Below are 26,455 nucleotides of genomic sequence, written 5' to 3'. Positions count from 1 at the left end.
CAAATTTGTTCATTATTCCCTCTTAAAACCACTGTAATCTGGCCTCTCCCCACCCCACCCTCAAATCATCAGTGACTTCAGTCCTTACCTTACCTAATCTCTCTCAGCTTTTGATAATATGGGAACTGCTTCATTCTTGAAATTCTCTTCCTTTGGCTTCCACCATCTTTCCTAATTTTCTTGCATTTCTCTTCCTGTTCTTTGTGAGTTTTTTCTCAGCTGTAGAACTTTTTCACCTGTATCTACTACAGATTGTATTTTCCATTATATTTTCAGTTTGTGTAGACCATCACCTGTTATGTAGCAGATGCTGCATAAATAATTCTTCAACTTAAATTGTCTATCCCTTAAGATTAGTTATCCTTGGTGTTCCATCCTTGGCCCTCTTCTCTGCTAATTCTACTTATTTTCCTTGATTGATTTTTATTAATTTCAATGGCTTTAGTTATCTTGTGGATCAGATCCCTCTTCCCCTTTCATATATTTTCCAGTGCCCTTTCTCTTTGATTGTGCTTATAATCGTTGATTAAGTAGAGTCTCCATGTAGAAATTCACTCAAGCCAAATTGACAAAATAGGACATTTCAGCTTCTCTGCTTGACCATTCTACATAGAGTAAACATGGAGGGCTTTAACTTTTAACCACTTTACAAAAGTGAATACCTGTGTGTAATGCTGATGTATTAGTTGATACTTGAAAATTTCAAATAAAGCCATTTTACTTACATTACTAGTTATAGAAATAAAAACTACAATATACATTTATCGTTGGTTTCACTTCTTATCTATGAGCCTCAGTAACTGACTTAATCCAAGGTCCAAATTATTTATGTATGTATTATAACTTGGTATAAATAATTAGGTATAAATTATATATACACATACAGTGATATTTAAACGTACTGCAAACCATGTTGCTTTTATTCAACGTTGTACAGGAGGTCTTAGCTACTACTGTAGTACAAAAAAAGAAATAAAATTGGTAAAAAATAGGAAAGAAAAGCAACCTTAGTATTTACAAATGATGTAATTTTTATGCAGAAAACACTAGAGAATCAACAGATAAATATTTAGATTAATAAATGTGCTTATTGAGTTGCTGGGATTAAAATTAATATTCATCAATCAAGATAATCCTATTTGTTGTAATAGCTGCATCTCAGTGGCTTAACAAAATTAAATTTGTTTTTCATTAAGAAAAAGTGTTTGGATTTTTTAAAATTGATATTCTCATTACCAATGCCAGTGAACATGCATATCTGTCCCATTAGATAGTAAGCTCCATGAGAATAGGAGCCACATCTTTGTTACTCACTGCTATATTCTTAGCAGAATGATATTTCTAAAATGTAAATCCAGTGGTATAATGCCACTCCTGAAAAGTTTTCTAAATATTCCTCATTACCTATAGAATGAAACCCAAGCCCCCTTGCATGGTATGTAAGACTTTGCATGAGCCATTCCCTATTTACTACTTAAGCTTTTTTTACCCTATCCCCTGTCCTCAACTTTGTATTTCTCCAAAGGGGCCATAATAACTCTTATCCATGCCTTTGCATTTATAACTTAATTTTTTCTCTTGGAAATGTCTTTCTCACCTTTGGTAACCATTTTCCTTTTTTTTCTTTTTTTTTTTTTTAACAGCTCAAGTACTGTACTCATCAGGATGGCTTCCTCAATCCTCCTCCTCCCCTCTATTTTGTCCTTTCCACCCCTGAAAGCAAATCTGAATGTTGTCCTTCCTCTATGCTTCCATAACACTGCTCATATCTCTATTATGACCCTTATACAGTTTACTTATTTCTTTCCCCACTAGCCTATAAACCTGTAAGAGCAGGGATTCTGTGCCTCATTTATCTTTATATTCCCAAATGTATGCACAGGTTTGAAACCCAGAAGATTTTAAATAAAAGTTTATAGAATAAGAAAGATCAGTGTTAAGGCTGTTGGGGCAATTCAAGTGAGAATGATGAGAGCTTAAACTAAAAGAATGGCAGTAGGGATGGAGAGAAGTGGTTTTAAAATGGATGTATATGGTTGGTGAAAGACGGCTTCCAAGTGTCTAGCTTGGGAAGTGTAGTAGCCGTTCATCCAGATGAGAAATAGAAAAATAATAGAGTTATGGCGGGGGAAAACCAACATGATACTACTTAAATTTTGGTAGTTTCCAGTGGTAATTATGACCACATTAAAGAATTGGAAAGTAGAGATACCCTTAAATGTCCAATAAGAATGTATTCTAAAATTAAGTTGTAGAAAAAAATTTTATGTATACACACACATACGTAATCAATCACATACAGAATGAAAGTATTATGAAACAAGTATTCAGTATCTACCCAAATCGTTTCCTTCATCTCTCCCTGATTAGATGGCTTGGAAGTCAGGGTAGTAATTTCTGCTGTAGATTGTCCCATGTGGATCAAAAATCCTTGTCAACACCTATAATCCTAAACTTTGAGGGAACTTTTAAAAACCCAGACGAATCTAAGCTTATAGGAGATAAATTTATTTTTCCATCTTCAGTATCTAACTTCCTCTAATAAAGAAGGATTTAAATACATATCTTTAAATGAATGAGAATTCGGAGCAGTTCCAATGGGTGTGTAGGTGATAAGGACTGAGTCTTTCAACCAATTCTGTGATTCTTTGAGGCAGGCCATGGAGAGACCCTATATTGCTGTTACAGATTATTGATGCTGTAGCCCATTGCTAGACTTGAGAAATAGACCAGGAGTAACACCCTGGCCTCATTGTGTTGTTGAGAAGATGCTTTGATCCTTTTCACAGCACTAACTCATGTCTATCTAGTGTATATCACGCTGGTTACCTGCTCTGTTATACTACCCCTTGTGTAGTATAAATACTCCCTGGCTAGTCCCTTTAAGTATTCCTTTCTATCATTATGGAGTCAGAAAGAGGAGGCTGGCTCAAGTCTCCACCAGTTGTCTCTCTTCTTTTCATTGATCCTGATACTCCATATAAAACTACTTTGCAGTGATAGCTCTTATGTTCAGCTTTCCTCTTAAGCCCCAGGAATTATTAGAGAACTGCTTCTGCTGTCCCTCCCCCTACCACCTTTTAAATGTAAACATTTTGATTAATGTCATTTAAATGATTTCTTTGGCTTTTATGTTAACTTTCTAATAGAAAATAAGTACTAACTTCCATTTATTTAGCACATAGTAAATGCTAAACTATTTATTATTTTTAATCTTCTCAATAACACAACTATATAGGTAAAGTTTATCCTTATTTTACAAATGAAGAAAATGAGAATCAAAGATCAGAAGTTACTTGCCTCAAATGTATCACAAGTATATTGCTGAGCCAGCATTGGAACTCAAGTCTTATCCTCTTCTAAAGCCCTACTCCTTCTTCTGTTTCATATTACATCCTACCCCTGGGAAGATATATGATTTTATAGTTATTAGAAAAGGAGGAAAAACATGTAATTTTATAAACAGTTTTACAGGTGACTTAAGAAGTATGCCTTATGAGGTGAGGAATTACTGGGATATTCCTTTTCATCCTAGGTCAGATGTTATCAACATTCTTTTGTTGTTGTTGTTTTGTTTGGCCGTGCCACACATCTTGCAGGATCTTAGTTCCCCTACCAGGAATCAAACCCAGGCCCCAGCAGTGAAAGTACAGAGTCCTAACCGCTGGAGCACCAGGGAATTCCCTCAACATTCTTAAGTAAAGATTTGCACTGTTGTGATGATTATCTTTGTACCCCACTCTAACTTGGAATATTCTTTTCATCCTAGATCAGATGTTATTAACATTCGTACGTAAGATTTGCACTGTTGTGATGACTAGGCCACAGGGTGCCCAGACATTTGGTCAAACATTTTTCTGGGTGTGTCTGTGAGGCTGTTTCTGGATGAGATTAACATTTGAGTAGATAGACTGAGTAAATTATTGCCCACTCTAATGTGGGTGGGTCTTATCCAATCAATTGAAGACCTGAAGAGAACAAAAAGGCTGAGTAAGAAGAAACTTCACCTACCTGACTGCTGGAGCTGGAACATTATCATTTCCTGCCTTTGGACTTGAACTGAAAAATCATCTCTTCCTAGGTCTCCAGCCTGCCAGCTTTCAGACTAGAACTTATACCATCAGCTGTCCTGTTTCTCAGGCCTTTGGATTCAGACTGAAACTACATCGTTGGTTGTTCTGAGTCTCCGACTTGCCAGCCACATATCTTGGGACCTCCATAATTTTGTGAGCCAATTATTTATATGTATATACATATATAATATATTTATATATGCACACATATACATACATACACACACACCACACACACATCACACATATACCAGTAGTTATATATATAACAAATAGGCTTATAGCCAAATATATAGCCTACTGGTTCATTGGTTCTGTTTCTCTAAAGAACTCTAATACAACTGTTTTCTGCCTTACTTTTCTTCACAACTGCTCCCAAGCCTCTCATTACCTTTTTTCCCTCCACGACACCCACTCTCATTCTTAATATGTCTATTTACTTAGAGTTACTCAGAACACTGCTCACAAAATTACTACAGGTAACTTATTTTTCCAGTACTACTGTGAATTACATCCTATTAATGGCCCCTGCGTGTGCATGCACACACACTCTTATACAGGCACATTATTCTTCATATAGTACATCAGCTAGTCAGTAACTTTCTGTGATAATGAAAATATTCTATGTGGTGTACAATATAATAGCCATTAGCCACATGTATTAGGGTTCTCCAGAGAAAAGAGCCAATTGGAAGGAGAGATAGATAGATAGATAGATAGAAAGATAGATAGGTAGATAGATAGATAGATAGATAGGGAGATTGATTTACTGTGTGGAGTTGGCTTATGTTATTATGGAAGCTAAGCAGTCCTAAGATCCACAGTCGGAAAACTGGTCCAGGAAAGCCAATAATAAAGTTGCAATCCAAATTTTAGTCCAAAGGCAGGAGAAGTCTGATATTCCATCTCAAAGACAGTGGCAGAGAGAAAGAATTCTATCTTACTGGGCCTTTTGTTCTATTCAGGCCTTCAGTGGATTCAATGAGTCCCACTCACATTAAGGAAAACAATCTGCTTTCCTCAGTCTACTGATTCAAATTGTTAAGCTCATCCAAAAACACCATCACAGACACACCCAGAAATAGTGTTTAGCCAAGTGTTACCCTGTGGCCCAGCAAGTTGACACATAAAAGTAACCATCATATTACATATGGCTACTGACTGCTTAAAATATGACTAGACCAACCAAGGAACTAAATTTTTTATTTTTATTTAATTTTAAGTAATTTAAATGTAAATAGGTATACATGGCTCACAGTTACTATTTTGGACAACACAGTGGTAGATTGTCTCAGTCCTAGAATGAAGCTTTGACTGATGCTGTAGGACCATTCAGACTACTTCTCCAGTATCTGGCTTCCACCTGGGCTTGAAACACCTCCTCTGGGAGAACACAGCCACCATGTAAGAAGTCCAACTACCCTGAGACTGCCATGCTATGAGGAAGTATTAAGATAGTCACATGGAGAGAGTATATCAAGAGAGGGAGAGAAAGCCCTATCTATTCTAGCCATCCATCCCATTTGAAGGAAATGTGAATGAAGAAACTGTATTGGACCTCTAACCCAATCAGGCCTTCAGGTGACTTCAGCCAGAGCTGCCACCTGACTCTAACCATATGAAAACTCACAAGCAAGAAGTTCCATCTAAACCTGCAGAACCATGAGAGATAATAAATTGTTGTCTTAAGCCACTCAGTTTTGGGGTGATTTGCAAGGCAATAAATAACCAGAACAGAAGTATGCTAAGGAATCAAGGCTTCCTATTTTTCTGGCTCCCCTAGATCCCAATCTTCTTTTCTTTCTGTTTTCTACTTTCTTGCTTTTTGTGGTATAAACTTTTATGCTTAGAACTAAATTAGCAGTTTGGGAAAGTCACAGTTATCTGGCCTTCAAGTATCTTGGCTTTTTGACCTCATATTTAAAAGGCTTTCCTGCTTTCAGATAGGCCAAGTTGGACCAATGTTTGCCTTTTACTTCCTTACTAAAGGCCATAACCAGTTAATACAATCTAATACCCTGATCTTTTTCAATCAATTGTCATTTTTTTTTTTTTGCGGTACGCGGGCCTCTCACTGTTGTGGCCTCTCCTGTTGCGGAGCACAGGCTCCGGACGCGCAGGCTCAGCGGCCATGGCTCACGGGCCTAGCCGCTCCGCGGCATGTGGGATCTTCCCAGACCGGGACACGAGCCCGCGTCGCCTGCATTAGCAGGTGGACTGTCAACCACTGCGCCACCAGGGAAGCCCCGATCAATTGTTTTTTAAAAGTCTAATCCCAGAAGACATATACCTATGCTTCAATATCAACATTTTAACCTCTGCTTCGCTGCCAGAAGAAAATGGATGGGAGGGAGAAGGATGTGTTGGGTAAATATTCAAATGATACCTGCTATATAAGCAATACCTCTTACATATAACAGACTAGTCATGTACTCAGATACTATATAAGTTATTTATACAACTTATAAATTGTGCTATTTAACACAGTTATATAGCCTTGAACTTTATCCCTTAATAATGTACTTTTTATTCCAGTGAGCTCAATATTTATAAAAATTTAAAAGGAATTTATTGCTAAATGTCAGGAAAACAAGTGTTTAGGACACGATTTACTATTATGATTGTTCTTAGTGAGCATTTTTTTGTGATTGACACTAAGAGGGCAAATTTTGGATCTGAAAATTTCATTAGGACTCTGTTACATCAGTGATTTGTTTTTTTCATTCCAGTTCTAAGAACAGACGGAAGTGGCTATGGATAATTCATATGATTTCAATCAACAAGGCTCATGTAATGGAATTCCATCTGAGAAGAAAAACAACTTCCTCGTGTCAGAAGATCATGGACAGAAAATCTTAAGTATACTACAGAATTTTCGAGAACAAAATGTCTTTTATGATTTCAAAATAATCGTGAAAGATGAAATAATCCCATGTCATCGTTGTGTGTTAGCAGCATGCAGTGACTTTTTCAGGTACTTTACCTTGTCTGTTTATCCCTCAGATTTTATGATACCACTAATTAAGTTATTTTTTACGGCTGTACTCAACTTTCCCCCCACAGAACATGAAACAGTAATCTTTAATACTTAAAAAAAAATAATTAGAACCTAGATTAACTAATGATTTTTGAAAATGAAAATATAAGAGTACCTTTTTTAAAGTTCAAGTCTTCCCAGACTAAGATTGGGAAGTTCTATGGAACATTAGTCCCTTGAATTGTTCTGGAAAAATATTGTTTTGATCTGGGGTCAGTTTTGTTTGGGGGATCCCTGCACTGTATAATTTGGGAAAAGAGGAAAGGACAGATTGAGCAAAAATGGAAGCCAAGTTCAAAGAAAATGAGGAGTCTGAGAAGAAAATACATTTCAGTCATGTATTATATCCTATGGATTGTCCAGGAGAGAGGGACTCTAATGCAGAGAATTTCTCTTCACTTTAGCCAAGATAGTCCTACAGTAGGGAAAAGTACTCCCAGAACCATTTCTGGAGAGCGCCCAACTTTTTCTGATTCTAATTCTGAATATAATTTGGTTCCCCATGTAGATCGTCCTACAAGGAATATCCTAGTCATGACACTGTAAGAATCCACTGTGATGACAGTGGGTTTCTGATTCTTAACAGTGATTAAGGGTCATGACCTTAGTACTGTGGTAACTGTATCAAGGTAATACCTGTGAGGCCTATTCATCAGACAGACAAACCTCTCTTGCTGACATCTTGACCTTCAGCCCTCCTAGTCATACTGCAATAAACTCAAATCCTAATTGCAGTATTTTGCATTATGTTCAGTTTTAGAAACAATTTTTATTCTAAGTAAGCAGGGGTTAAATCTCTAACAAAACACCTGTTTCTGTAGGGTTTCCTGCTTTGAATTTGGGAGCAGTGGCTCAGTGCTGCATCACAGTTTACTGGGGACAAGGGGGGCTACAACTTTTACTAGCCTGTTGCCTAACTAGACTATATGTCTTCATGTATTCTTTTCATTTCTTCTCTCATGTATCCTAAGTTATTCTTCTTCAGACTCTACTGGGGCCCTAACTGTTCTTATGTTCTCCCACTCTCAGGTTCTGCTAGTTTCTTCCCACCTCTCTTCTAATCCACTTTTTCTTCCAAGTAACTTTCTTGCTCCCTTATCTTTCATATCACCTCTTCATCAGAGGAAGCTGTACAGTATAATGGTTAAGTACTTGGCCTCTTAATGCACATGCCCTAAATCTAAATCCCAGCTCCACCACTTACTAGGCTTGTGACCTTAGGTAAGTTACACAACCTCTTCAGGCTTCAGTTTCCTTATTTGTAAAAATTTAAGATAATAAAAATAGGACCTAACTCATAATGAGTGTTGAATGAAATATTGTATATATATATATATTTTTTGCGGTATGCGGGCTTCTCATTGTTGTGGCCTCTCCCGCTGCGGAGCACAGGCTCCGGATGCGCAGGCCCAGTGGCCACGGCCCGCGGGCCCAACCGTTCCGCGGCATGTGGGATCCTCCCGGAGCGGGGCACGAACCCGTGTCCCCTGCATCGGCAGGCAGACTCTCAACCACTGCGCCACCAGGGAAGCCCGAAATAATGTATATTAATGATTATGTCAACGCCCGCTACATTCAATTAATGTTAGCTGCAATTATTATTATTTCCAAACCTAGCCAAAAAATGGAAATAATTTGGTATGAACACACAGTCTTATTTCTCCATAATGTTTTCATGTTAACAAAGTAAGAAATTCATATAAGCATTTGAACTGGCAGTCCTCTACTCTTTATGTTGAAGTTATTTATTAATTAAATGTATTTGCACATAATATTTGTCCATAGTACTTTGTTCAGCCTACTCCTAGCTTTTTAGGGATCTACTTTCAATTTTTAAAAATTATTGTTAAAACAACATGTTTTTCAAAATTCGCATCTGTTTTGAAGTAAAACAAATGACAGTTTTATAATGACCTAGATCCTTTATTATATATAGTATTTTACTAAATGAGTATATAGTTCACATAAAAATATGTACAAATGTAGATAGAAAGTCTACATTATTTACACTCTTGTATGATAAGGCCACTAATTCATAATTTTGTGTTATGATCAAACTCACTGGAGTATTGGGATATAAACTCACAGAAATATTGGGGTATATAAAATTAAAATAGAAAATTACATAGTGCATGGTAAATGCACTTTATAATATTTTTGGAAAATTAAAATTATGATTGAGTGTAAAGTCACTGGAGACAAGATTCAAAAGGAATCACACGTATTGTGTAAACACTTTATGATAACATGGTAAATTTGAGATAGAAGTTAACTGGATACTTTAAAGATGAGTAGGATGAAACATAGAAATATATTATTTGTGTCTTCTCAAAGAAAATGTGGAAGTTGGTGGTAAATTAGAAATACATACAATTTTAGAAAACTTTTTTTCTTAAAATGATATTAATAATAGTTTGCATCAATTAACTTAGTTATTTCTCTCACAGCTCAGTGAAATAGGTACTACTAGTATCCCCATTTTCAGATGAAGAATTTGAAGCACAATCAAGTTGTTAACCTCCCCAAGGTCACACAGTTAATAAGTGGTATAGGCTAGATACCCACCCAGGCAGTCCTGTTCTAGAGGCCATGCTCTTATTATTACCCTAAACTGACTATAGATATCTTAATAATCTAATTATAACCACAGGTTAATGTTTCTAAGTTGATATACATTATTGAAATATCCTGCATAATGTGTAACATGTATAAATTTTTGTAACTCTATTTATTCGTTATTGTGTTAAAAAGTATTGAATACTCCTAGTAGAAAGGGGCGTTAGCATCCTTTTCCTAAGGAGTATTCTGTATTTGGAAGGCTCCTCATACTTTTCAGTTGGACACTTGTGCTGTAGTAACTTTAGTTACTCTCTATAATAGACTTTAATAATGAAGTTTGGTTTTCCCCCAGAGTACTTGGGCGCCTGGGCACTACTCACAAAGGTGTCCTGGACAGTACTGGAACAAATACAAACCAGTATTAAACCAGGACCAAAATCAGATAATCTTTAGTCTTAATGAATGTTCAACTGGCAGTCTTTAGTTCTTTGTTGTAGCTCTTTCCTCTTTATCTTTATTTGCAATTCTACTGAAAACCATCGTAATGGGTTTGTTTAAAGTGTAAAAAGGAATAACTCTGGATATGAAATTAATATAAGGATGGACAGCAATATTGATCTTACCAAAGCCAAATGTAAAATATATCTTAGTCTCCTGCCTAAATATTTCCAAATAATTTATATTTTTGCTTAAACTGAGCCAAAAAAGTTCCTATTTCCTTAGAGTCTATCAGCTTTACCAGATGGGGATAAATTAGAACTTATTATGAAGAACTTTCAAGCTGGTCTAATTATTCAAATCTGGAGACCCGTCTCCATCTCTCAGTGGCTATTTCTACAAAAAACTTATTTTTAGCCTTTTTAGTTTGGTGTGGTACACTGTTGTTTAGTTTTATAAAATCATATTCCCTTTTTCCTAAAGTGCTGTATGAAACGTGTTTTTAGACATGTATTCAAGTTTATCTTATTTGGTGGATTTCCCCACGCAGACAGAGTCATTGGAAACATCTGATATCTCACTGTATTCCATCTTTTACATATTTCACTGCTGCCAAATTGAAAATTATTTTGAAAAAGACTTTTAAATCCTAAACCCAGAAGCTTTTATATATTTTAAGTAATTTTAGTTATCACCTGCAGAGTTGATACTAAATTAACCCATAAGTAAATAAATTCAGCCATTAAAGAGATTTTACCCCAATTTTATGAATAATATATAAGAACATCAAATCAGATGCAAAATTTGAATCTTTTTGTAGCCTTTGGATCCATTGCTGTGGGTCAGCTATAATGTGTATATTTTGCAATATGGGAGTTATGTAATACGTATATTTTACAGGTAAATAATATGGTCTCTAACTATTATAGATATTAAATTAATTTATTAGGATGCTTTAAAAATATATTTTGTAAATGTATTTTACACCAACCTAAGAGTAAAGGAAACCTCTTTAAGGTAATATTGAAAATTATCTTGGAATAAAATATTCCTGTTTATTTGTTCTCCTGTGTTCTTCATTTTTGCAGGGCTATGTTTGAAGTAAACATGAAAGAAAGAGATGGTGGAAGTGTTACCATTACTAATTTGTCCTCCAAAGCAGTAAAAGCATTTCTTGATTATGCCTATACTGGAAAAACAAAGATAACAGATGATAATGTGGAAATGTTCTTCCAGTTGTCATCATTTCTTCAAGTTTCCTTCTTGTCCAAAGCTTGCAGTGACTTTTTAATAAAAAGTATTAATCTTGTGAATTGTTTACAGTTATTATCTATATCAGATAGCTATGGCTCTGCCCGTTTGTTTGATCATGCTTTATACTTTGTACAACATCACTTTTCTTTATTATTTAAATCCAGTGATTTCTTAGAGATGAATTTTGGAGTACTGCAAAAATGTCTGGAATCAGATGAATTAAATGTTCCTGAAGAAGAAACTGTACTGAAAGTTGTCCTTAGTTGGACTAAACATAACTTAGAATCAAGGCAAAAGCATCTGCCTTATTTGATTAAAAAAGTAAGATTATATCAGTTATCTGAGGAGACACTTCAAGATTGTTTACTCAATGAAGAGTGTTTACTCAAAAGCACAAACTGTTTTGACATAATCATAGATGCAATTAAGTGTGTGCAAGGTTCTGGGGGACTTTTCCCTGATGCTCGACCATCCACAACTGAAAAATACATATTTGTTCACAAAACTGAGGAAAATGGAGAAGATCAATATACATTTTGCTATAATATTAAAAGTGATTCATGGAAGATACTGCCACAATCACACCTGATTGATTTGCCAGGATCTAGTCTGTCTAGTTATGGGGAGAAAATATTCTTGACAGGCGGTTGCAAAGGGCCGTGTTGTAGAACAGTTCGGCTTCATATTGCAGAGTCATATCATGATGCCACTGATCAAACCTGGTGCTACTGTCCGGTCAAAAATGATTTTTTCCTGGTATCAACTATGAAAACACCAAGAACCATGCATACATCAGTTATGGCTCTCAACAGATTATTTGTCATAGGTGGAAAGACTAGAGGATCCCAGGACATTAGAAGTCTCTTAGATGTTGAATCTTACAACCCTCTTTCCAAAGAATGGATATCTGTTAGCCCATTACCCAGGGGCATATACTATCCTGAAGCAAGTGCATGCCAAAATGTAATTTATGTTCTTGGATCAGAGGTAGAGATTACAGATGCTTTTAACCCATCACTTGATTGCTTTTTTAAATACAATGCTACAACTGATCAGTGGTCTGAACTAGTAGCAGAGTTTGGGCAGTTTTTTCATGCAACACTAATTAAAGCTGTCCCAGTAAACTGCACACTGTATATATGTGACCTTTCCACTTATAAGGTTTATAGTTTTTGTCCAGATACTTGTGTTTGGAAGGGTGAAGGGTCTTTTGAGTGTGCAGGCTTCAACGCAGGTGCAGTTGGAATTGAAGATAAAATTTATATATTAGGTGGTGATTATGCGCCAGATGAAATCACAGATGAAGTGCAGGTCTACCACAGCAGCAGGTCTGAGTGGGAAGAAGTTTCACCAATGCCAAGAGCCTTAACTGAATTTTACTGCCAGGTGATTCAGTTTAATAAATACAGGGACCCATGGTTTTCTAATCATTTCTAAAAGTATTGTGTGATTAGACATTCTAAAACTATTGCAGTTTTAGAAACCTGCAGTAAATTTATTAACCTTAATTATTGGTAAAATGGTCTTTACAGCTTAATAACATAAAATGCACCTTCTATGAGATAATTACTATGAATGTATACCATATATGAATTAGCAGTTCCCAGAAACTTAAAATACAAAATAAATTTTACCAAAAATTATATTATATTTAATTTAATCTTGGAGAGTCTAGAATATTACTATTTTCATATGTAAATAAAACTCAGGCTTTGATGTTTTGATTTTTAAAGTACTTTATCCATGAAACACTAGTTAAAAACAAATCAAACTTCACAGAATTGTACAGTTAAGATGGGAGAAATCTCTCTAGGTAAAAATTATTTATTTACACTGTATTATATGAAGTGAAAAATAAATTAGAGTCGAGAATCCTATCTTGTTACTACAGGTATAAGAGTTGTCGAATTCCTATTTTTTCTGATCACTGGTTAGCTGCTTTTAAGCCCTTTCTTTTCTTTCACCATTTTATAGTCAGAACATTTTCTGAAATGCAGTGTATTTCCCCAGCCTTCTAAACTGTACACTAAACATGGTTTAACTCTTTTCATGATTCGACTCTTCGTTAAGAGCATAATGTACTGTGCTGTAATGCCCTAATGCCATTGGCAGTTACTGAAATGTCTTAAAATTTGCTGATTCTATTAGTTTTCAGTGTTAGTTGGTTTCAGTTTTTAGCAGTATTATACCTTATTTTCTGGCTCAAGCTCAGTAAATTAACATTTTGGATTTAAATAATCAGTTCTAAGTTATACCTGACCTGAGTTTATCTTGACATGTAACCCATTTAGTGAAGTTCTTGGTTTCTGGGATCGTAGTCCTAAAATACTTTTTCTGTATCATTGCCAGTTTCCAATGTAAGTGAGGATGTAGAAAGTCTGACCTCTAGATAAGTGGACCACTATTGTTGGCATTTCTTAAACTTTTACATGTCCAAATTTGAGTTACAATAAGAAATTTCAGCGTTTAAATTAGTACCATATCAGTTTTCTGTGATGATATATACCAACTGTAAAGTGCTGTGTATGTTTACTACTTCAGTAAATTATTCACAGTGAATTGTTTTCTAAATTTAAAAATATGACTAGGCTTTTGGTATTGATAGTAGTATTTGAAACTTGCGTCTTGTTAGATGTTTAATCATCTTTAACCCAAACAATGAAAGAGTGTTACTCATCCTTGTTTTCAGCTAAGATGATTCTGCCTTGTAAGAGGATATGTTTCTTTATCAGTTTTACAGATATAGGTATTTTAGGTTTTAAGATACCTGACTTATATCTCAGGTAATGTGCAGGTTGTATTTCTGTGGAATCAAATGTAGTTTCTCACACACTGTAGTAAATGTTAATCTGTTGTAAATGTACATATTCTTTAGAAGTGGAAATATACTTAAATGAAGGTCCTTTTATTTTACTATATAAATTTTTGCAATCATAAGTTTCAAATATATTTTTTAAAATAGAACAGAATATTAGACTGAATTATCATGCAATTCCAAAATCAGGGATTGTCTGTAATCAGATGACAGTTGCATAAAAAGTATTCTGTAGAATTGGTGGCTTCCTACCTTAGTTGGCTCTGCCCTTTCCTCTGTGTGTGTATTGTGTGTGTAAGAAAAAAAGAAAATTCAATGGAGGCTTTCTTTTACGTGTTACCTGGCATTCTGGAAACAAGTTATTTGAGAAAGGCCATAACACAGTGGGGACTAAATCGTTAACTTAAGCATATATAAACAAATATTTCCAGAAAGGGAGAACTAAAGCAATATAGAATCCATTCCTGATCTTGTTTCATTAATTTTATCTTGATTTCTACCATTCTTCTCATTGGCCATTGATTTCTGATGTTACTAGAAATATCCTTGTTATCAAGGCCTAGGTGGCTCCCTCTGCATCTGATTTAATACACTTTCTAACGCACAAGGCTTTCTGCTTTAGTTTCTACAATTGCTGCAGGTTACTTGTTAATCACTTTCACTTATTGCCATCCCTTTACATCTGTACCTGAGTGCTCTTCATCAGTTATAACTGCAAGAAAAGTAGTCTGTCTAGTCATAAAACCCCAAACTCTTCCTTTACTTACTGTTCTTTTTCCTTGGCACCATAGCAATCTGTGCTGGGCTTGGTTCTGTTAATAATTGATCTTGTTCTCTCTAATTTTGCATCATCTGGTAAAGGTAACAGTTTCATTTGATCTATCAAATGGTTGTTGAAAATGGTTCTGAGTGTTCAAAATCCTCAAGGAACCGAATCACATACACACATGGTCAGTGACTGAACTGGTATTATTGATATCTTTCCAATCTTGCCAATCACTGCAGCTTCACTAAGAGCCATATATATTATTCTGGCCTTACCCTCCATTCTGGATTTCTGACATGCAAATCTCAGTGATCTCTCAAGTCTATTCTCAGTACCCAGAAGGAGCCGTCTTTCCTGTCTGTAAGGTTAGGAAATAATATCCCTTTATTACTTCTTCCCTTAGTCTTTTTTTTTTTTCTTTAAAGTCTGCTTCCCTTTCATTATCATCCTTCAGCCAGTGCTGCAGTGTAAGATACAAAATAATTATGCTCATTATACAGATTGCTTTCATTCTTGTGGAAAAATTCTAATTAACATTTCTAAATCCTTTATCATTTGTCCGGGTCCACTACATTTGGCTTATGCATGCAAAAAATTTCCAATATTGTAATGTCTTCTAAAATTGAAAGTAGGTATGTGTCACTATTAAATATAAAAAAGATTAAATTCAACATTTATACGAGATCAAAGTTAATGAACATTTTTAGAGCAATCTTCAAACTTGACTTACAATGTGGAGCACCTTTTGTTCATCTATTGCCTGTGAGACTAAGCAGTATGAAGAATATTTGCCTAATCAAAATTTACTGCATTCCCATAACACTCAACTCTGGTTTGGGGAGGGAAAGAGGTCTTTATCACAGCAGTATTCATTATATGTTACCCTTGAAAGCTAGAATATTATTTGAGAGCAACCACATCCTGCAACATGATTCAATTTTTCCCAGATACCAAGAAGAGCAATTGAATACATGTACAGGGTACCTAGCTCAAGGCATATGATTTGAAAATCAGAGTCAAGTATAGAGGGAGACATCTGTTTACCTTTTGAGATTTGGAAGCAATAAATGTAATGATTAAACATATTGTTGAATACATGATATTACTTTTAGATCATCATTCTCAGTTTAATTGGATCCAATGTTTGGAAACTCGTATGTCTAGAATTAAATGTGTTAAGACTCAAAAATGTCTTCCAATGGGCAGCTCTTGAGAGCAACCTAAAAACAAAAGCTGAAATTTATAAGGAAGGAGATTTCTGTTCAACATAAGAAACAATTTTACTCCACTTTATAAAGCCATATTTAGAATAAGACTAGTTATCAAAGACTGTGGCATATGGCAGATAGATGATTAGCCCAAATAAATTCCTACACAGGAGTACACAACCAAAGATTTCTACATTCTATTTACACATTTTGATCTTAATAGTTTTCTGACTCTTGACTAATTTCTTCCTCCTTCAGTTTATTTAGCGTTTAGGCATTCTGAGTAACTTGATTTCAATGATTCTGCATACTCAAGATTTCAATAAGACATGAATCTTAAAATTACATCATTTTAGGAGCATTCTTGTTGAAGGAAACTTGTTCTTTTTTCTTTTTTTTTAATCACTCAGGAAGAAGTCTGTAAAGGGTGCTGACATTTATAGTGAGCTGCTAATAGGGATTTTTCCTTCTGTCTACTGTAAGTGCACATTTGTTTTATAGTGAATAGAAGCTGAAAGACCAGTACCTAAATTTCTCCTGAATTGTTCTTATTTCACTGCAAATGTAGCTATATAGCTAAATGTAATGATTCTAATTAAAGATTATGTGATTTGAAAGAATATCTTTACATTTTAAAAATCTATATATGTTTATAAATTATATTTGATGGCACTATGATGCTTAATCAAATTTAATCTATAAATAGGGAATTTAATCACAGTATGATATTACACACTAATCAAAAGATAACTTTTCTAAATCATAGATTCATATTCAAACTTGAAAATAACCTTAGAATCTAATACAGTTTCCAACCTTGTATAGAAAGCCCCTGTAAATTCTAAAATACCCTTGACAGATGATTTTTTTTTCAAAATCTAATTCAGTTCTTTCAGGGTAAAGAGCTCACTACCTCCATTTTTGAACAGTTCTGTTAGAAAGTTCTTCCTACCATTGAAAGCAACTCTGCCTCCCTGTAATAACTTTCAATCCCTGGTCCTAGGTTGCTGTCTCCAAGTATTGGAAACAGCATGTCTTCCATTCCTCTAAAATCAAGTCCTCACTTTCCTTCTTGTTCAAATGCTTAACACTTTAAAACTTGCCACAATGGCCAGGATTACATGCCTTCACCTTGTACAGTTGCCTCAGAGAGTCTATCCTAGCTCTATTGCTTTTTTGGTGTGTTGAGCATAACCAGCATTGCAGAATCTCTTGATAATGCAATCATCTCATTCCCTTAACCAGTTCTCTAGCTCTTATAAATCCAATATCGGCTAGAGCCTTGCTGTATCTCTCTCCTTCTACCCCCTGTCAACATAATCACAAACATATACTTTCTGAGAGAGGAATTCTAAAGCCAAATTTTAGTGTCTTTTGATCATTTGTCATTGGATATGGTTTTCAGAATTTTAAAAGCATTTCTAAAAGAGACCCTAAAAAGTATACAAAAAATAGAAACCAAAGCAGTCACATCCTTGGTAGTTAATGAAGGGACAGTTTGCTCACAAATGAATAAAAACAATTTGCTCACAAATGAAAAAAACATTATGGTAACAATCTAAGTTTGGAGATTCATCTGTGCTGATTGTTCAGTTGGATAGAGCATGATAATTCCATAAAACAATGCCATTATTAAATAACTCTATAGGTCAGTTAGCTTTATTCGTCTCACTAACTTTGACAACACTCTTAGTCATATCTAACTAGCTCAACAAATTATGCTATTGGTTCCAAGGGTAACAAGGTTGCTGGAATAACTCCGAGTACATTCTCTGAGTATCACATTGTGGTGTAAATATTTCTTTACATGTCTGACTTCCTTATTTAATTGGAAACTCTTAGGAATAGGGACATATATTTATCACTTCTGGACCTAGCAATTAGCACAGTGCTTGCATATAATAAGGCATTTAATAAACTAACATTCTATTAAGCCAATATATGAAGCAAAATTTATTATAGTTATATTGTTATTGAATGGGTTCAATATAAATGTACATTTTGCAATTTATTTTCATGTACAAAAGAAATTAATTTACATTAGGATTTTACATTTAAGAATTCTTCACATTGTACTTTAGTTATCTACTAATGTATGTGTTAATTCTTTTTGTAGTATTTGATATCTTGCTCATGTTCAAAGTCTGGGCTAGGTAATTTATACAACTTTTTGTTAGTATATGTTGTATATTAATTTTTTTTAGTATATGGAAAAGTTAATAATGAAGTATTTTTTATTTGAGAATGAAATTGCATTACACAGCACATTGCCCTCATTTGGAGAACATGTATAGTTGGTTGTATAGTTGTATAGTATATGTATATTTGGTTCTTGAAAGTGAAATTATACTTTAAAATAATTTATTTCCTTAATTTTTTAGTGCTTGAGATTATTCTCTGAATTTTAATTATAATATTTAATTCTGTGTTTCCTTTCAAATGCAATAATAGATAAGACAATGACTGAAAGTTTCATTAGTAAACATGCAACACCCATTTCTCCTACAAGAGCATAATAGCTCTAGTGACTTTTTTCCCACTTGGGGAGACTGTTCAAAGCTACTTACATTGCATACTTAGGTGATTTACTTCATTTCCTCTTAGTAGAATATGGGCTTTTGCCATATGCTATGAGACATAAAATCAGCATTTTTGCAGGTCCATGTTAACCATATTAACATGTAGTAAAACATTTCAATTATATAAAATAATTATTAATGTATTAAAGTGTATCTCAGAAAAGAATATATATATTCTGTTTGTATTTATTGTTATTAGAAATAAAAAAGGTAGAAAAAGGTGGATGCTAAAGCTTTCATTTTCTTGCCACCCGCTTCCCCAGATGCTCTGAGTAGCTCTAATGAGTCTCAGAATTCCTGAGAGAGTAGTGGTGGTGGGGGGTTACTGTCAGAAGGGGCTCTGTAGCTATGATCACATATCCAGCAACATAGACTTCAAGGTGGACATCCTGGTCTGAACAAATAGAATACAGCTAGATCTCAAATGAATCATAGGTGGGGAGAGACCTCGAGGTTCTGACTGAACTAACAAAGAACAGACTAAATGTCCATGAGCCACAGATGAAAGCAGTAGAAGCTAGCTGAAGGTACAGGGTCAGGCACTGTCCAACCCTGCTTCACTGGACATCAGCCTCACAAGAATCAGCCAGCTGCCAGGGCATAAGCCTTGTTCCTACCTCATGTGTCCAAATGCTCGGGGGAAGCTAGTGAAGGGGTCCAGATCCTGAGAGACTAAGCCGTACCATAAAAAGACTTTTAAAATGTTTACGTTGGACATTTGCTCTCAATTCCAGTTCGTATAATTTTTCCTCTTTCTGGACAGGCCCACTTGCTATCATGTTTCTGGTTTTCCCATGCAATGAGTTGTGATTTACTAAACAACCTTGGAGCCCAAGCCCTCTTCTGGACTACTGCTCAGGCTGAAACAGAGTTCATCTTTGAAAACCCAACCCTTAAAAAATCAACTGTCCCTATCCCACATGCTTGCATAAGCCTAGTTACTTTCTCTGAATTTCTTAGGCTTTCTTAGCAAATCCTTGGTCCCACCTTATTGCTCCAGACTTAACCTTTATTACCTCCAATTCTCCATGTGCTTCAGATTTCTGTAGTTTACTTTGCCATCAAATATTGACTCATCACCTTCTCTTTAATCCCCCTAGACAGAAGCCTTTAACAAAGTTAATTTAAAATGTAAGGATATTGTAGGGAATTTACCTGTTACCAGGTTGTTGGGGATGCTCCCCTCAAAGGAGAAGTCTCCTCTCTTGGTGAACATTTTAACACTTGCTAGCTTTCCTCTCAAGTCATTAAACAGAAATGTTAATAATCTCGGTCTGATGCATTGGCATTTGAAGTTCTTTCCCTAAATGCTGAACTGCCTGAATTTGTCCCTTTCTCCCCACTACAGGAGAAAAGCCCCTTAATGACAAAATTTAATCTCCATATTCACAGAAAATAAGTTGCAAAACCCATTTAAACTAGCAGTTTGTCCCCTTTCCAACCACTAAGTAACTAAGAGTTAATATTGTGCTACAGGCTCTTATGCAGTTACGGTATGTTACAAATATGTTTTGTCAAAAACTATTTGTAGGGCTTCCCTGGTGGCGCAGTGGTTGAGAGTCTGCCTACCGATGCAGGGGACATAGGTTCGTGCCCCGGTCCGGGAAGATCCCACATGCCACGGAACGGCTAAGCCCGTGAGCCATGGCCGCTGAGCCTGCGCGTCCGGAGGCTGTGCTCCACAACAGAAGAGGCCACAAACTATTTGTAGCAATTTAGCCAATATACAGATTTTAATAGATTTATATGTGTATTTTTCAAAGAAAATAATAATCCTAAAAAGTAATTATTCTTTTCACTATGAATATGGAGTTTCAAAATAATGTTTATAAAGTGTTTTGAGGTTTTTGAAACTACAAAATATCGAATTTTTAGGCAATGTGGCACTAAACCAATCTACCTAATGAACATTAATTAATCAAAACTTCAGGTTATTTTAATTATTTTTATTTATGTTTATAAAACCCATGTTTCCAGGATAAAGTTTTTTTGCACTTATTAAATTTTGCAATTCTAAAGACTTCTATAAAGCTTAATGAAACTAATCCCAAGATAGCAAACTTAAAATTCATGAAAAACTTAAGAAATTTGTGGGACCTATCTTAAAATAGAATTTAAGCATAAATATTGAACAGATCATCCTAGTATTTACAGTGTTAGATATCACTGGACCTGATAAATATTTTTGCATTTCTTCCAAGTTCAGGGCTTGTTTAAACTGATTTTGCTCTAGTAGTCATTAGTGAATCTTCCATGGGAAGTTATTTACCCTTACCTAACCTTGACCAAAACATATGGTGCAAAATTAGTTTCAAATTTTCAATCAAGAAAAGCCTTTCTCTGGGGCCTTTTCAGATTTAAAAATCCAATTAGCTTAATTTTTTCCTTTTAGAGATTAACCACACTTTTATGCTATGAAACATTAATTGGAATTCAAGCTATAGCTCTTTTTTAAACAAACTTTCAACAAATCAGTAAATTTTTTCTTTTACAAATAGTATTCACCTTGTATCTATTCCTGAAGGAGTAAAATATACCACAATATTCTTCCATTTAAATACAATTCACACTTCTCTTATAAGCACAAATTAATGAGCACTCTTGTTTCTAGGAATTTTCACAAAGAGAATTATTCAGTAGTTCAAAGCATCTAAATTTCTTCCCTTGATAAATGAAGTATTGAAGCTCTAACCAATAATTATTTTTATGGGATGTCTACCCAGGAATATATGTGTCAGGCAGTATTGCTTAAACTTGCTTCGAAAAACATATCTGGGAGTCTGTTAAAAATACTGAATCCAGGACCTTACTCGTAGGGATTTTCAGTTAGTAAGTCTAATAGATTCGGGTCCTAGGAACTAATATTTTTAACAAGCGCTGCAAAATATTCTTATCAGTAAGCAGGCCTGGAAACATACTGGGGTAGAGATTGAGAGCCCAGCTCTCAAGTCAGGCAGGTCTGGGTTTATATCTCAGATCCACCACAGAGTGGTTTAAGCTGTATAAGCTTGAGCAAGTTACTTAAACATTCTGTGCCCCCAGGTTTTTTATTGGCAAAATTTAGATAATAGTTGTACCTCCCACAAAATGTTGTTGTGAGAATTAGATCAAATAATGCAGGTGACATGCTTGGCAATAGGAGATGTTCGATAAATGTCTTTTGTCTCCTCTCTTTTTTCATGTTTGATTTCAGCAGAAGCCATCTTCCCCTAACTCTCCAACATGCTACCACAGCCTTACATTCTACAATTAGAGATAAAATTTTAAATCTGAAAAGTACCCAAATCTACCTTGGCAGAGGGAATTGATGGGACAAAGTAAAACTTTGCCTAATACACAGTTTAGCTTTGACTTGGCCCTAACCATTCCCTCTTAGGCTCAACCATGGGTATCTCATTTATTAATTTATTCATTTAACGACCATTTCTTGAGTTCCTAATGTGTGTCATCAGTATACTAGGCTTGAGGGTACAATAGCAAGAAAATCAGATGTGTTCCCTATTCTCCTTGGACTCACTAAGTATTCTGCTGCTTCTGCAAGTCCCTCCAGATTTGTTTTGCCTGATCTCTATTGATAACAAACACTTTCAGTTTGGCCCCATTTTTGTTTTCCACTCTCTCTTTCAGGGCCTTGTGCCTTAGTAAGTTCTTTGGCTTCCATATCTGCTCTGCCCAGATGAGAATTCCCTTTTTCTCCTTGGCCCACATCTCTCAAGTTCAGCAGTGGCTCCTGTGGCTGATGCCAGATGGAGAATGAAGCCCAGATCTCCTGTATACACATGAGCAGAGGGTCAGACAACCAGATTACAGAATCTAAAGCAGTCATAAAATGGGTGAGAGCTCTTAGAAGTCTACAAGGAATTTCCAATCTATTGAATGTTTTATTTTCACAAACTGAAATGTAGAAGAATGTATAAATCTTTGAACACAATTCAAAAAGTTTTTTCTCATTCGTTTCCCACCCTGGTATATGTATTCAGCCCTATGTAACATGTCATGTTGACAAACTCTCATATATCATGCAGAGTACTATTTTAATATTTTTTCACCTGGTAAATTAAGATTACCATTTCTCACCAGTTCCCCAAGCATTCAGTTTCCTCCTCACCGAAATAACACAGACTTAAGAAAATGTGCAGAGGTCAGCTTATTGATATTTAGAAATACAAAATGAGGATGGTCAGTCATGAAAAATTGCACTTATGTATAATGATCCCTCTCATTAATAATTTGAGTCCACCTCGATCTTGCAAATGTAATTAATGCAGCATCAGGGGAGTAAACGAAAGCAGAGGCAAGTAGTATAAATTCCATGTGACCAGGAATACTGATGATAAAATGCAGTCAGGACCTCAATAGTAAGCGGAGGGCTAAAGGATAGAAACTAGTGATTGTATAAGAAGAGTTAGATCAGCAGCTGCTGTAAGTTGTCATTCCTCAACCCTGTTCTGCTCAGCCAACATCCCTAGCCTTAAGTGGGCTACACTTACATATGGCCAGGAGTTATGACAATCTATGTCTTTGAGTGGGGGAAAAAAGGCAGAAGGATATCTTATGGGAAGTAGGAGGGGTCTGGACTTACAAGTTTTGTTGAGTCCAAAGAATAGACACTCAAATCCAGTGGCTGGGGCCCAGATTTCCTTGTTATAAACTTCCATTGTATCATAGAGACCTCTCTGAACAGGGGTGAGAAGCTTGCACATGAAGACCCTAATGCTTAATAAATGAAAATTGTTCTTTCTACTTTGAGTGCCTCAATTTATTTAGCTGGGCCTAGGTGCAGTCCACACTTCTGCAGAATAACAGTGTCATAGTTTGAATGGAAAAGCACATGGCATTAAGGTGTCACATAAAAAAGGCCAGCTGGGGCTTCCCTGGTGGCGCAGTGGTTGAGAGTCTGCCTGCCGATGCAGGGGACACGGGTTTGTGCCCCGGTCCGGGAAGATCCCACATGCCGCAGAGTGGCTGGGCCTGTGAGCCATGGCCGCTGAGCCTGCGCATCCGGATCCTGTGCTCTGCAATGGGAGAGGCCACAGCAGTGAGAGGCCCGTGTACCGCAAAAAAAAAAAAAGGCCAGCTGGCTACCCCAGACAGGTCCTCATAGGATGGCAGGACTTTTCTGCCACCATGTCTATATCAGTTACCTATTGCTACATAAAAAACTACCTCAAATCTAATGGCTTAAACAATCCTACTGCTCATGATTCTATAGGTCAGGAATTTGGGCAGGGCTCAGAAGGGGCATCTTATCTTTGTTCTACATGGGCTGGATAAATTCACATAGGGATGGAGGCCTCACACATCTTGTACCTTTGTGCTAGCAGTCAATGGGACAGCTCAGTTCTCTTCCCTGGGGCTTCTCTGTGTAGTCTCTTTCCTCTAGGGCTGCACTAATATGGTAAGCACTATCCACATGTGGCTGTTTACATCAAAAATTATATTAATCAAAATGTTTTAAAATTAAAAATGTAGTTTAAAATTACAAGTCACACTTCAAGTACTCAGTAGTTATGTGTGGCTAGTGGATGCCACATTGGACAATATAGAGTATTTTTTCCATCATAGCAGAAATTTCTGTTAGAAAGCACTGCTCTAGGGCCTTTCTCTCCATGTGGCTCCAGCAGGATAGCCTGAACTTCTTTCTATGGTACCTGGCTTCTCTCTAACCTAGCTATGACAGCATAGCTACGGAGCCTCAAGACATGGGCTCAGACGTCCCAGACACCACTTCTATATTCTATTGGTCAGGGCAATTCACAAAACAACACAGATTTAAGAGGTGGGAAATAGACTCCATAGCACATAGCAAAGACATATTGTAAAGGGTACAGAAACAAAGAGGTATGATTTATTGCGTGTCATTTCTAACAATCTACCAACATATCAAATCCAATTCTGAGTTCTCTCTAGAAAGTACTCACAGGTCAGAATCTGGACTCTTTTGAGCCTCTTCTCTCTTTACTCACATTCTCTGCACTATTTTTGGCAGCTGTATTCCCTCAGACCTCTGCTTCTATATCCTCTCTTTCTCCCTTACCATTGCAAGATAAAATTACATCATATGGTAAAAATTGCTTAAATTCCATTGTCAAAGTTTATGATCACTGCCATGCTTACATGGCATGCTCAAATCCTTTGCCCCTCTCTTGCTTTGTCATACTTACTTCACAAAATCAAAACTGAAGTGATCTGATGAGAACTTCTATAAATTCCCACCACCAACCACATCTACCCACCTCCTGGCATCTTTGTTCATATACTCAGCATTCCCCCTCTTTACAATAGATGAACTGTTCTTGTGGACACTCCCTGCTTGTGAGTAGAACAAATCCCCTCTCACTTCAACAATTCTTCCCCCTTTCTCCTTCAGCATCCCCATTTTCATGCATCATTTCCACCAGCATACAAACATGTTGATTCCATATACCTTCCAGCAACTGCCCCATTTCAACTGCATCCATTTTTTCATCTTTCTTCTCTGAGGTTTTTGCCAATCATTTCACCAAAGCTGCTTTTGTTAAGGCCATCAGTGGCTGCATGATACTTCTTGATACCTGAATTATCAGCAGCTTTTTATCCAGTTCATCACTCCCTCCTCCTCGATATACTTTGCTCATGGGGCTTCCAGAATTCCACCCTGTTCTGGCTTTCTTTTTGCCTAACTCCACCTCAGTCTCCTATGCTTCTTCCTTCTCTTCTCCCACATCTCCTAATGTTAGAGTGCCCCAGGGATCAGCTCTTAAGACTTCTTTTCTTTTCCATCTACACTAACTCCCTGGGCAATCCTATCCAACAGCAAGGACTTAAATTCTATCCATTTTGTTGTCAAATCCAAGTTCCTATGCACAACACACAGTGATGCCAAACAAACTGAAATGTTTGGAGCAGAAAGGTATATTGCAAGGACCAAGCAAGGAGTATAGGATGCTCATACTCAAAAGACCTGAACACCCCAATGGATTTCAGGGAAGCGTTTTTTTTTGTTTTTTGTGGTACGCGGGCCTCTCACTGTCGTGGCCTCTCCCGTTGTGGAGCAACAGGCTCCGGACGCGCAGGCTCAGTGTCCATGGCTCACGGGCCTAGCCGCTCCGTGGCATGTGGGATCTTCCCGGACCGGGGCACAAACCCGTGTCCCCTGCATCGGCAGGCAGACTCTCAACCACTGCGCCACCAGGGAAGCCCCAGGGAAGCGTTTTTAAAGACAAGGTGAGGGAGAGAGTCGCAGGGTACATGATCATCTCATGCACAGTTCTTTAACTGGTTGATGGTGAAGTCACAGTGTTCTGTCATAAGGGTTAACATCATTAATCCTCAGGTTCAGCTGGTCTGGAGGCTATATGCTGGTGGAGATCATGCAGTTAGCTTTTATTCATCTGGTAGGGGGTTCATTATCTGGAAAACAACTTGGGAATGTGCATCAGACTCTGTTATCTATGTCCTTCAGGGAGAAAATAAAGATTCTGTGACTCAGTTATATGGCTGATCTATTGTTTAAGTTGTTACCAGTTCTCCTGGCCCAACTGCCATTTTTTGTTATTACATATTCACAATCTTTCAATCAGAAATTCTTGAACCAGCCTTTTGTGATTCAGGGGAGGCCTGGGAGACTAAAGGTTTTCTACAAATGAGAGGCAGGAAGAGGACATGGGGGCAGGGGAGGTCTGTACCAGAAAGGGCCCAAAGATTCCTGCTTGGTTACACATTTGTTGATGACTTCCAAATGTAT

The 26,455-nt window shown here is 36.4% G+C and overlaps 1 protein-coding gene across 2 annotated transcripts in view; it reads left to right on the top strand.

The window, feature by feature from the left end:
* The window catches only part of KBTBD3 (kelch repeat and BTB domain containing 3), a 62,678-nt gene extending 36,777 nt beyond the window's left edge, over positions 1-25,901 (top strand). Inside the window, exons 2-4 of one of the 2 annotated variants that reach the window (XM_022560515.3) lie at positions 4,082-4,226; positions 6,803-7,047; positions 11,196-25,901. In XM_022560515.3, coding sequence (XP_022416223.1) covers positions 6,827-7,047; positions 11,196-12,798 — 1,824 coding nt within the window. In that variant the 5' untranslated portion in view covers positions 4,082-4,226; positions 6,803-6,826 and the 3' untranslated portion in view covers positions 12,799-25,901. The remainder of the gene's footprint in view (positions 1-4,081; positions 4,227-6,802; positions 7,048-11,195) is intronic. The other variant, XM_022560516.3, reaches the window with a different exon arrangement.
* The last annotated feature ends 554 nt before the right edge of the window (positions 25,902-26,455 follow it).

Source organism: Delphinapterus leucas, chromosome 7 (genome assembly GCF_059928025.1).
Source record: "Delphinapterus leucas isolate spDelLeu-1000000601 "Yukka" chromosome 7, BTC_Dleu_Yukka2, whole genome shotgun sequence".
NCBI classification, from domain to species: domain Eukaryota; kingdom Metazoa; phylum Chordata; class Mammalia; order Artiodactyla; family Monodontidae; genus Delphinapterus; species Delphinapterus leucas.
Note: the sequence above shows the minus strand (reverse complement) of the source record. Positions and strands in the feature narration are given on the sequence as shown.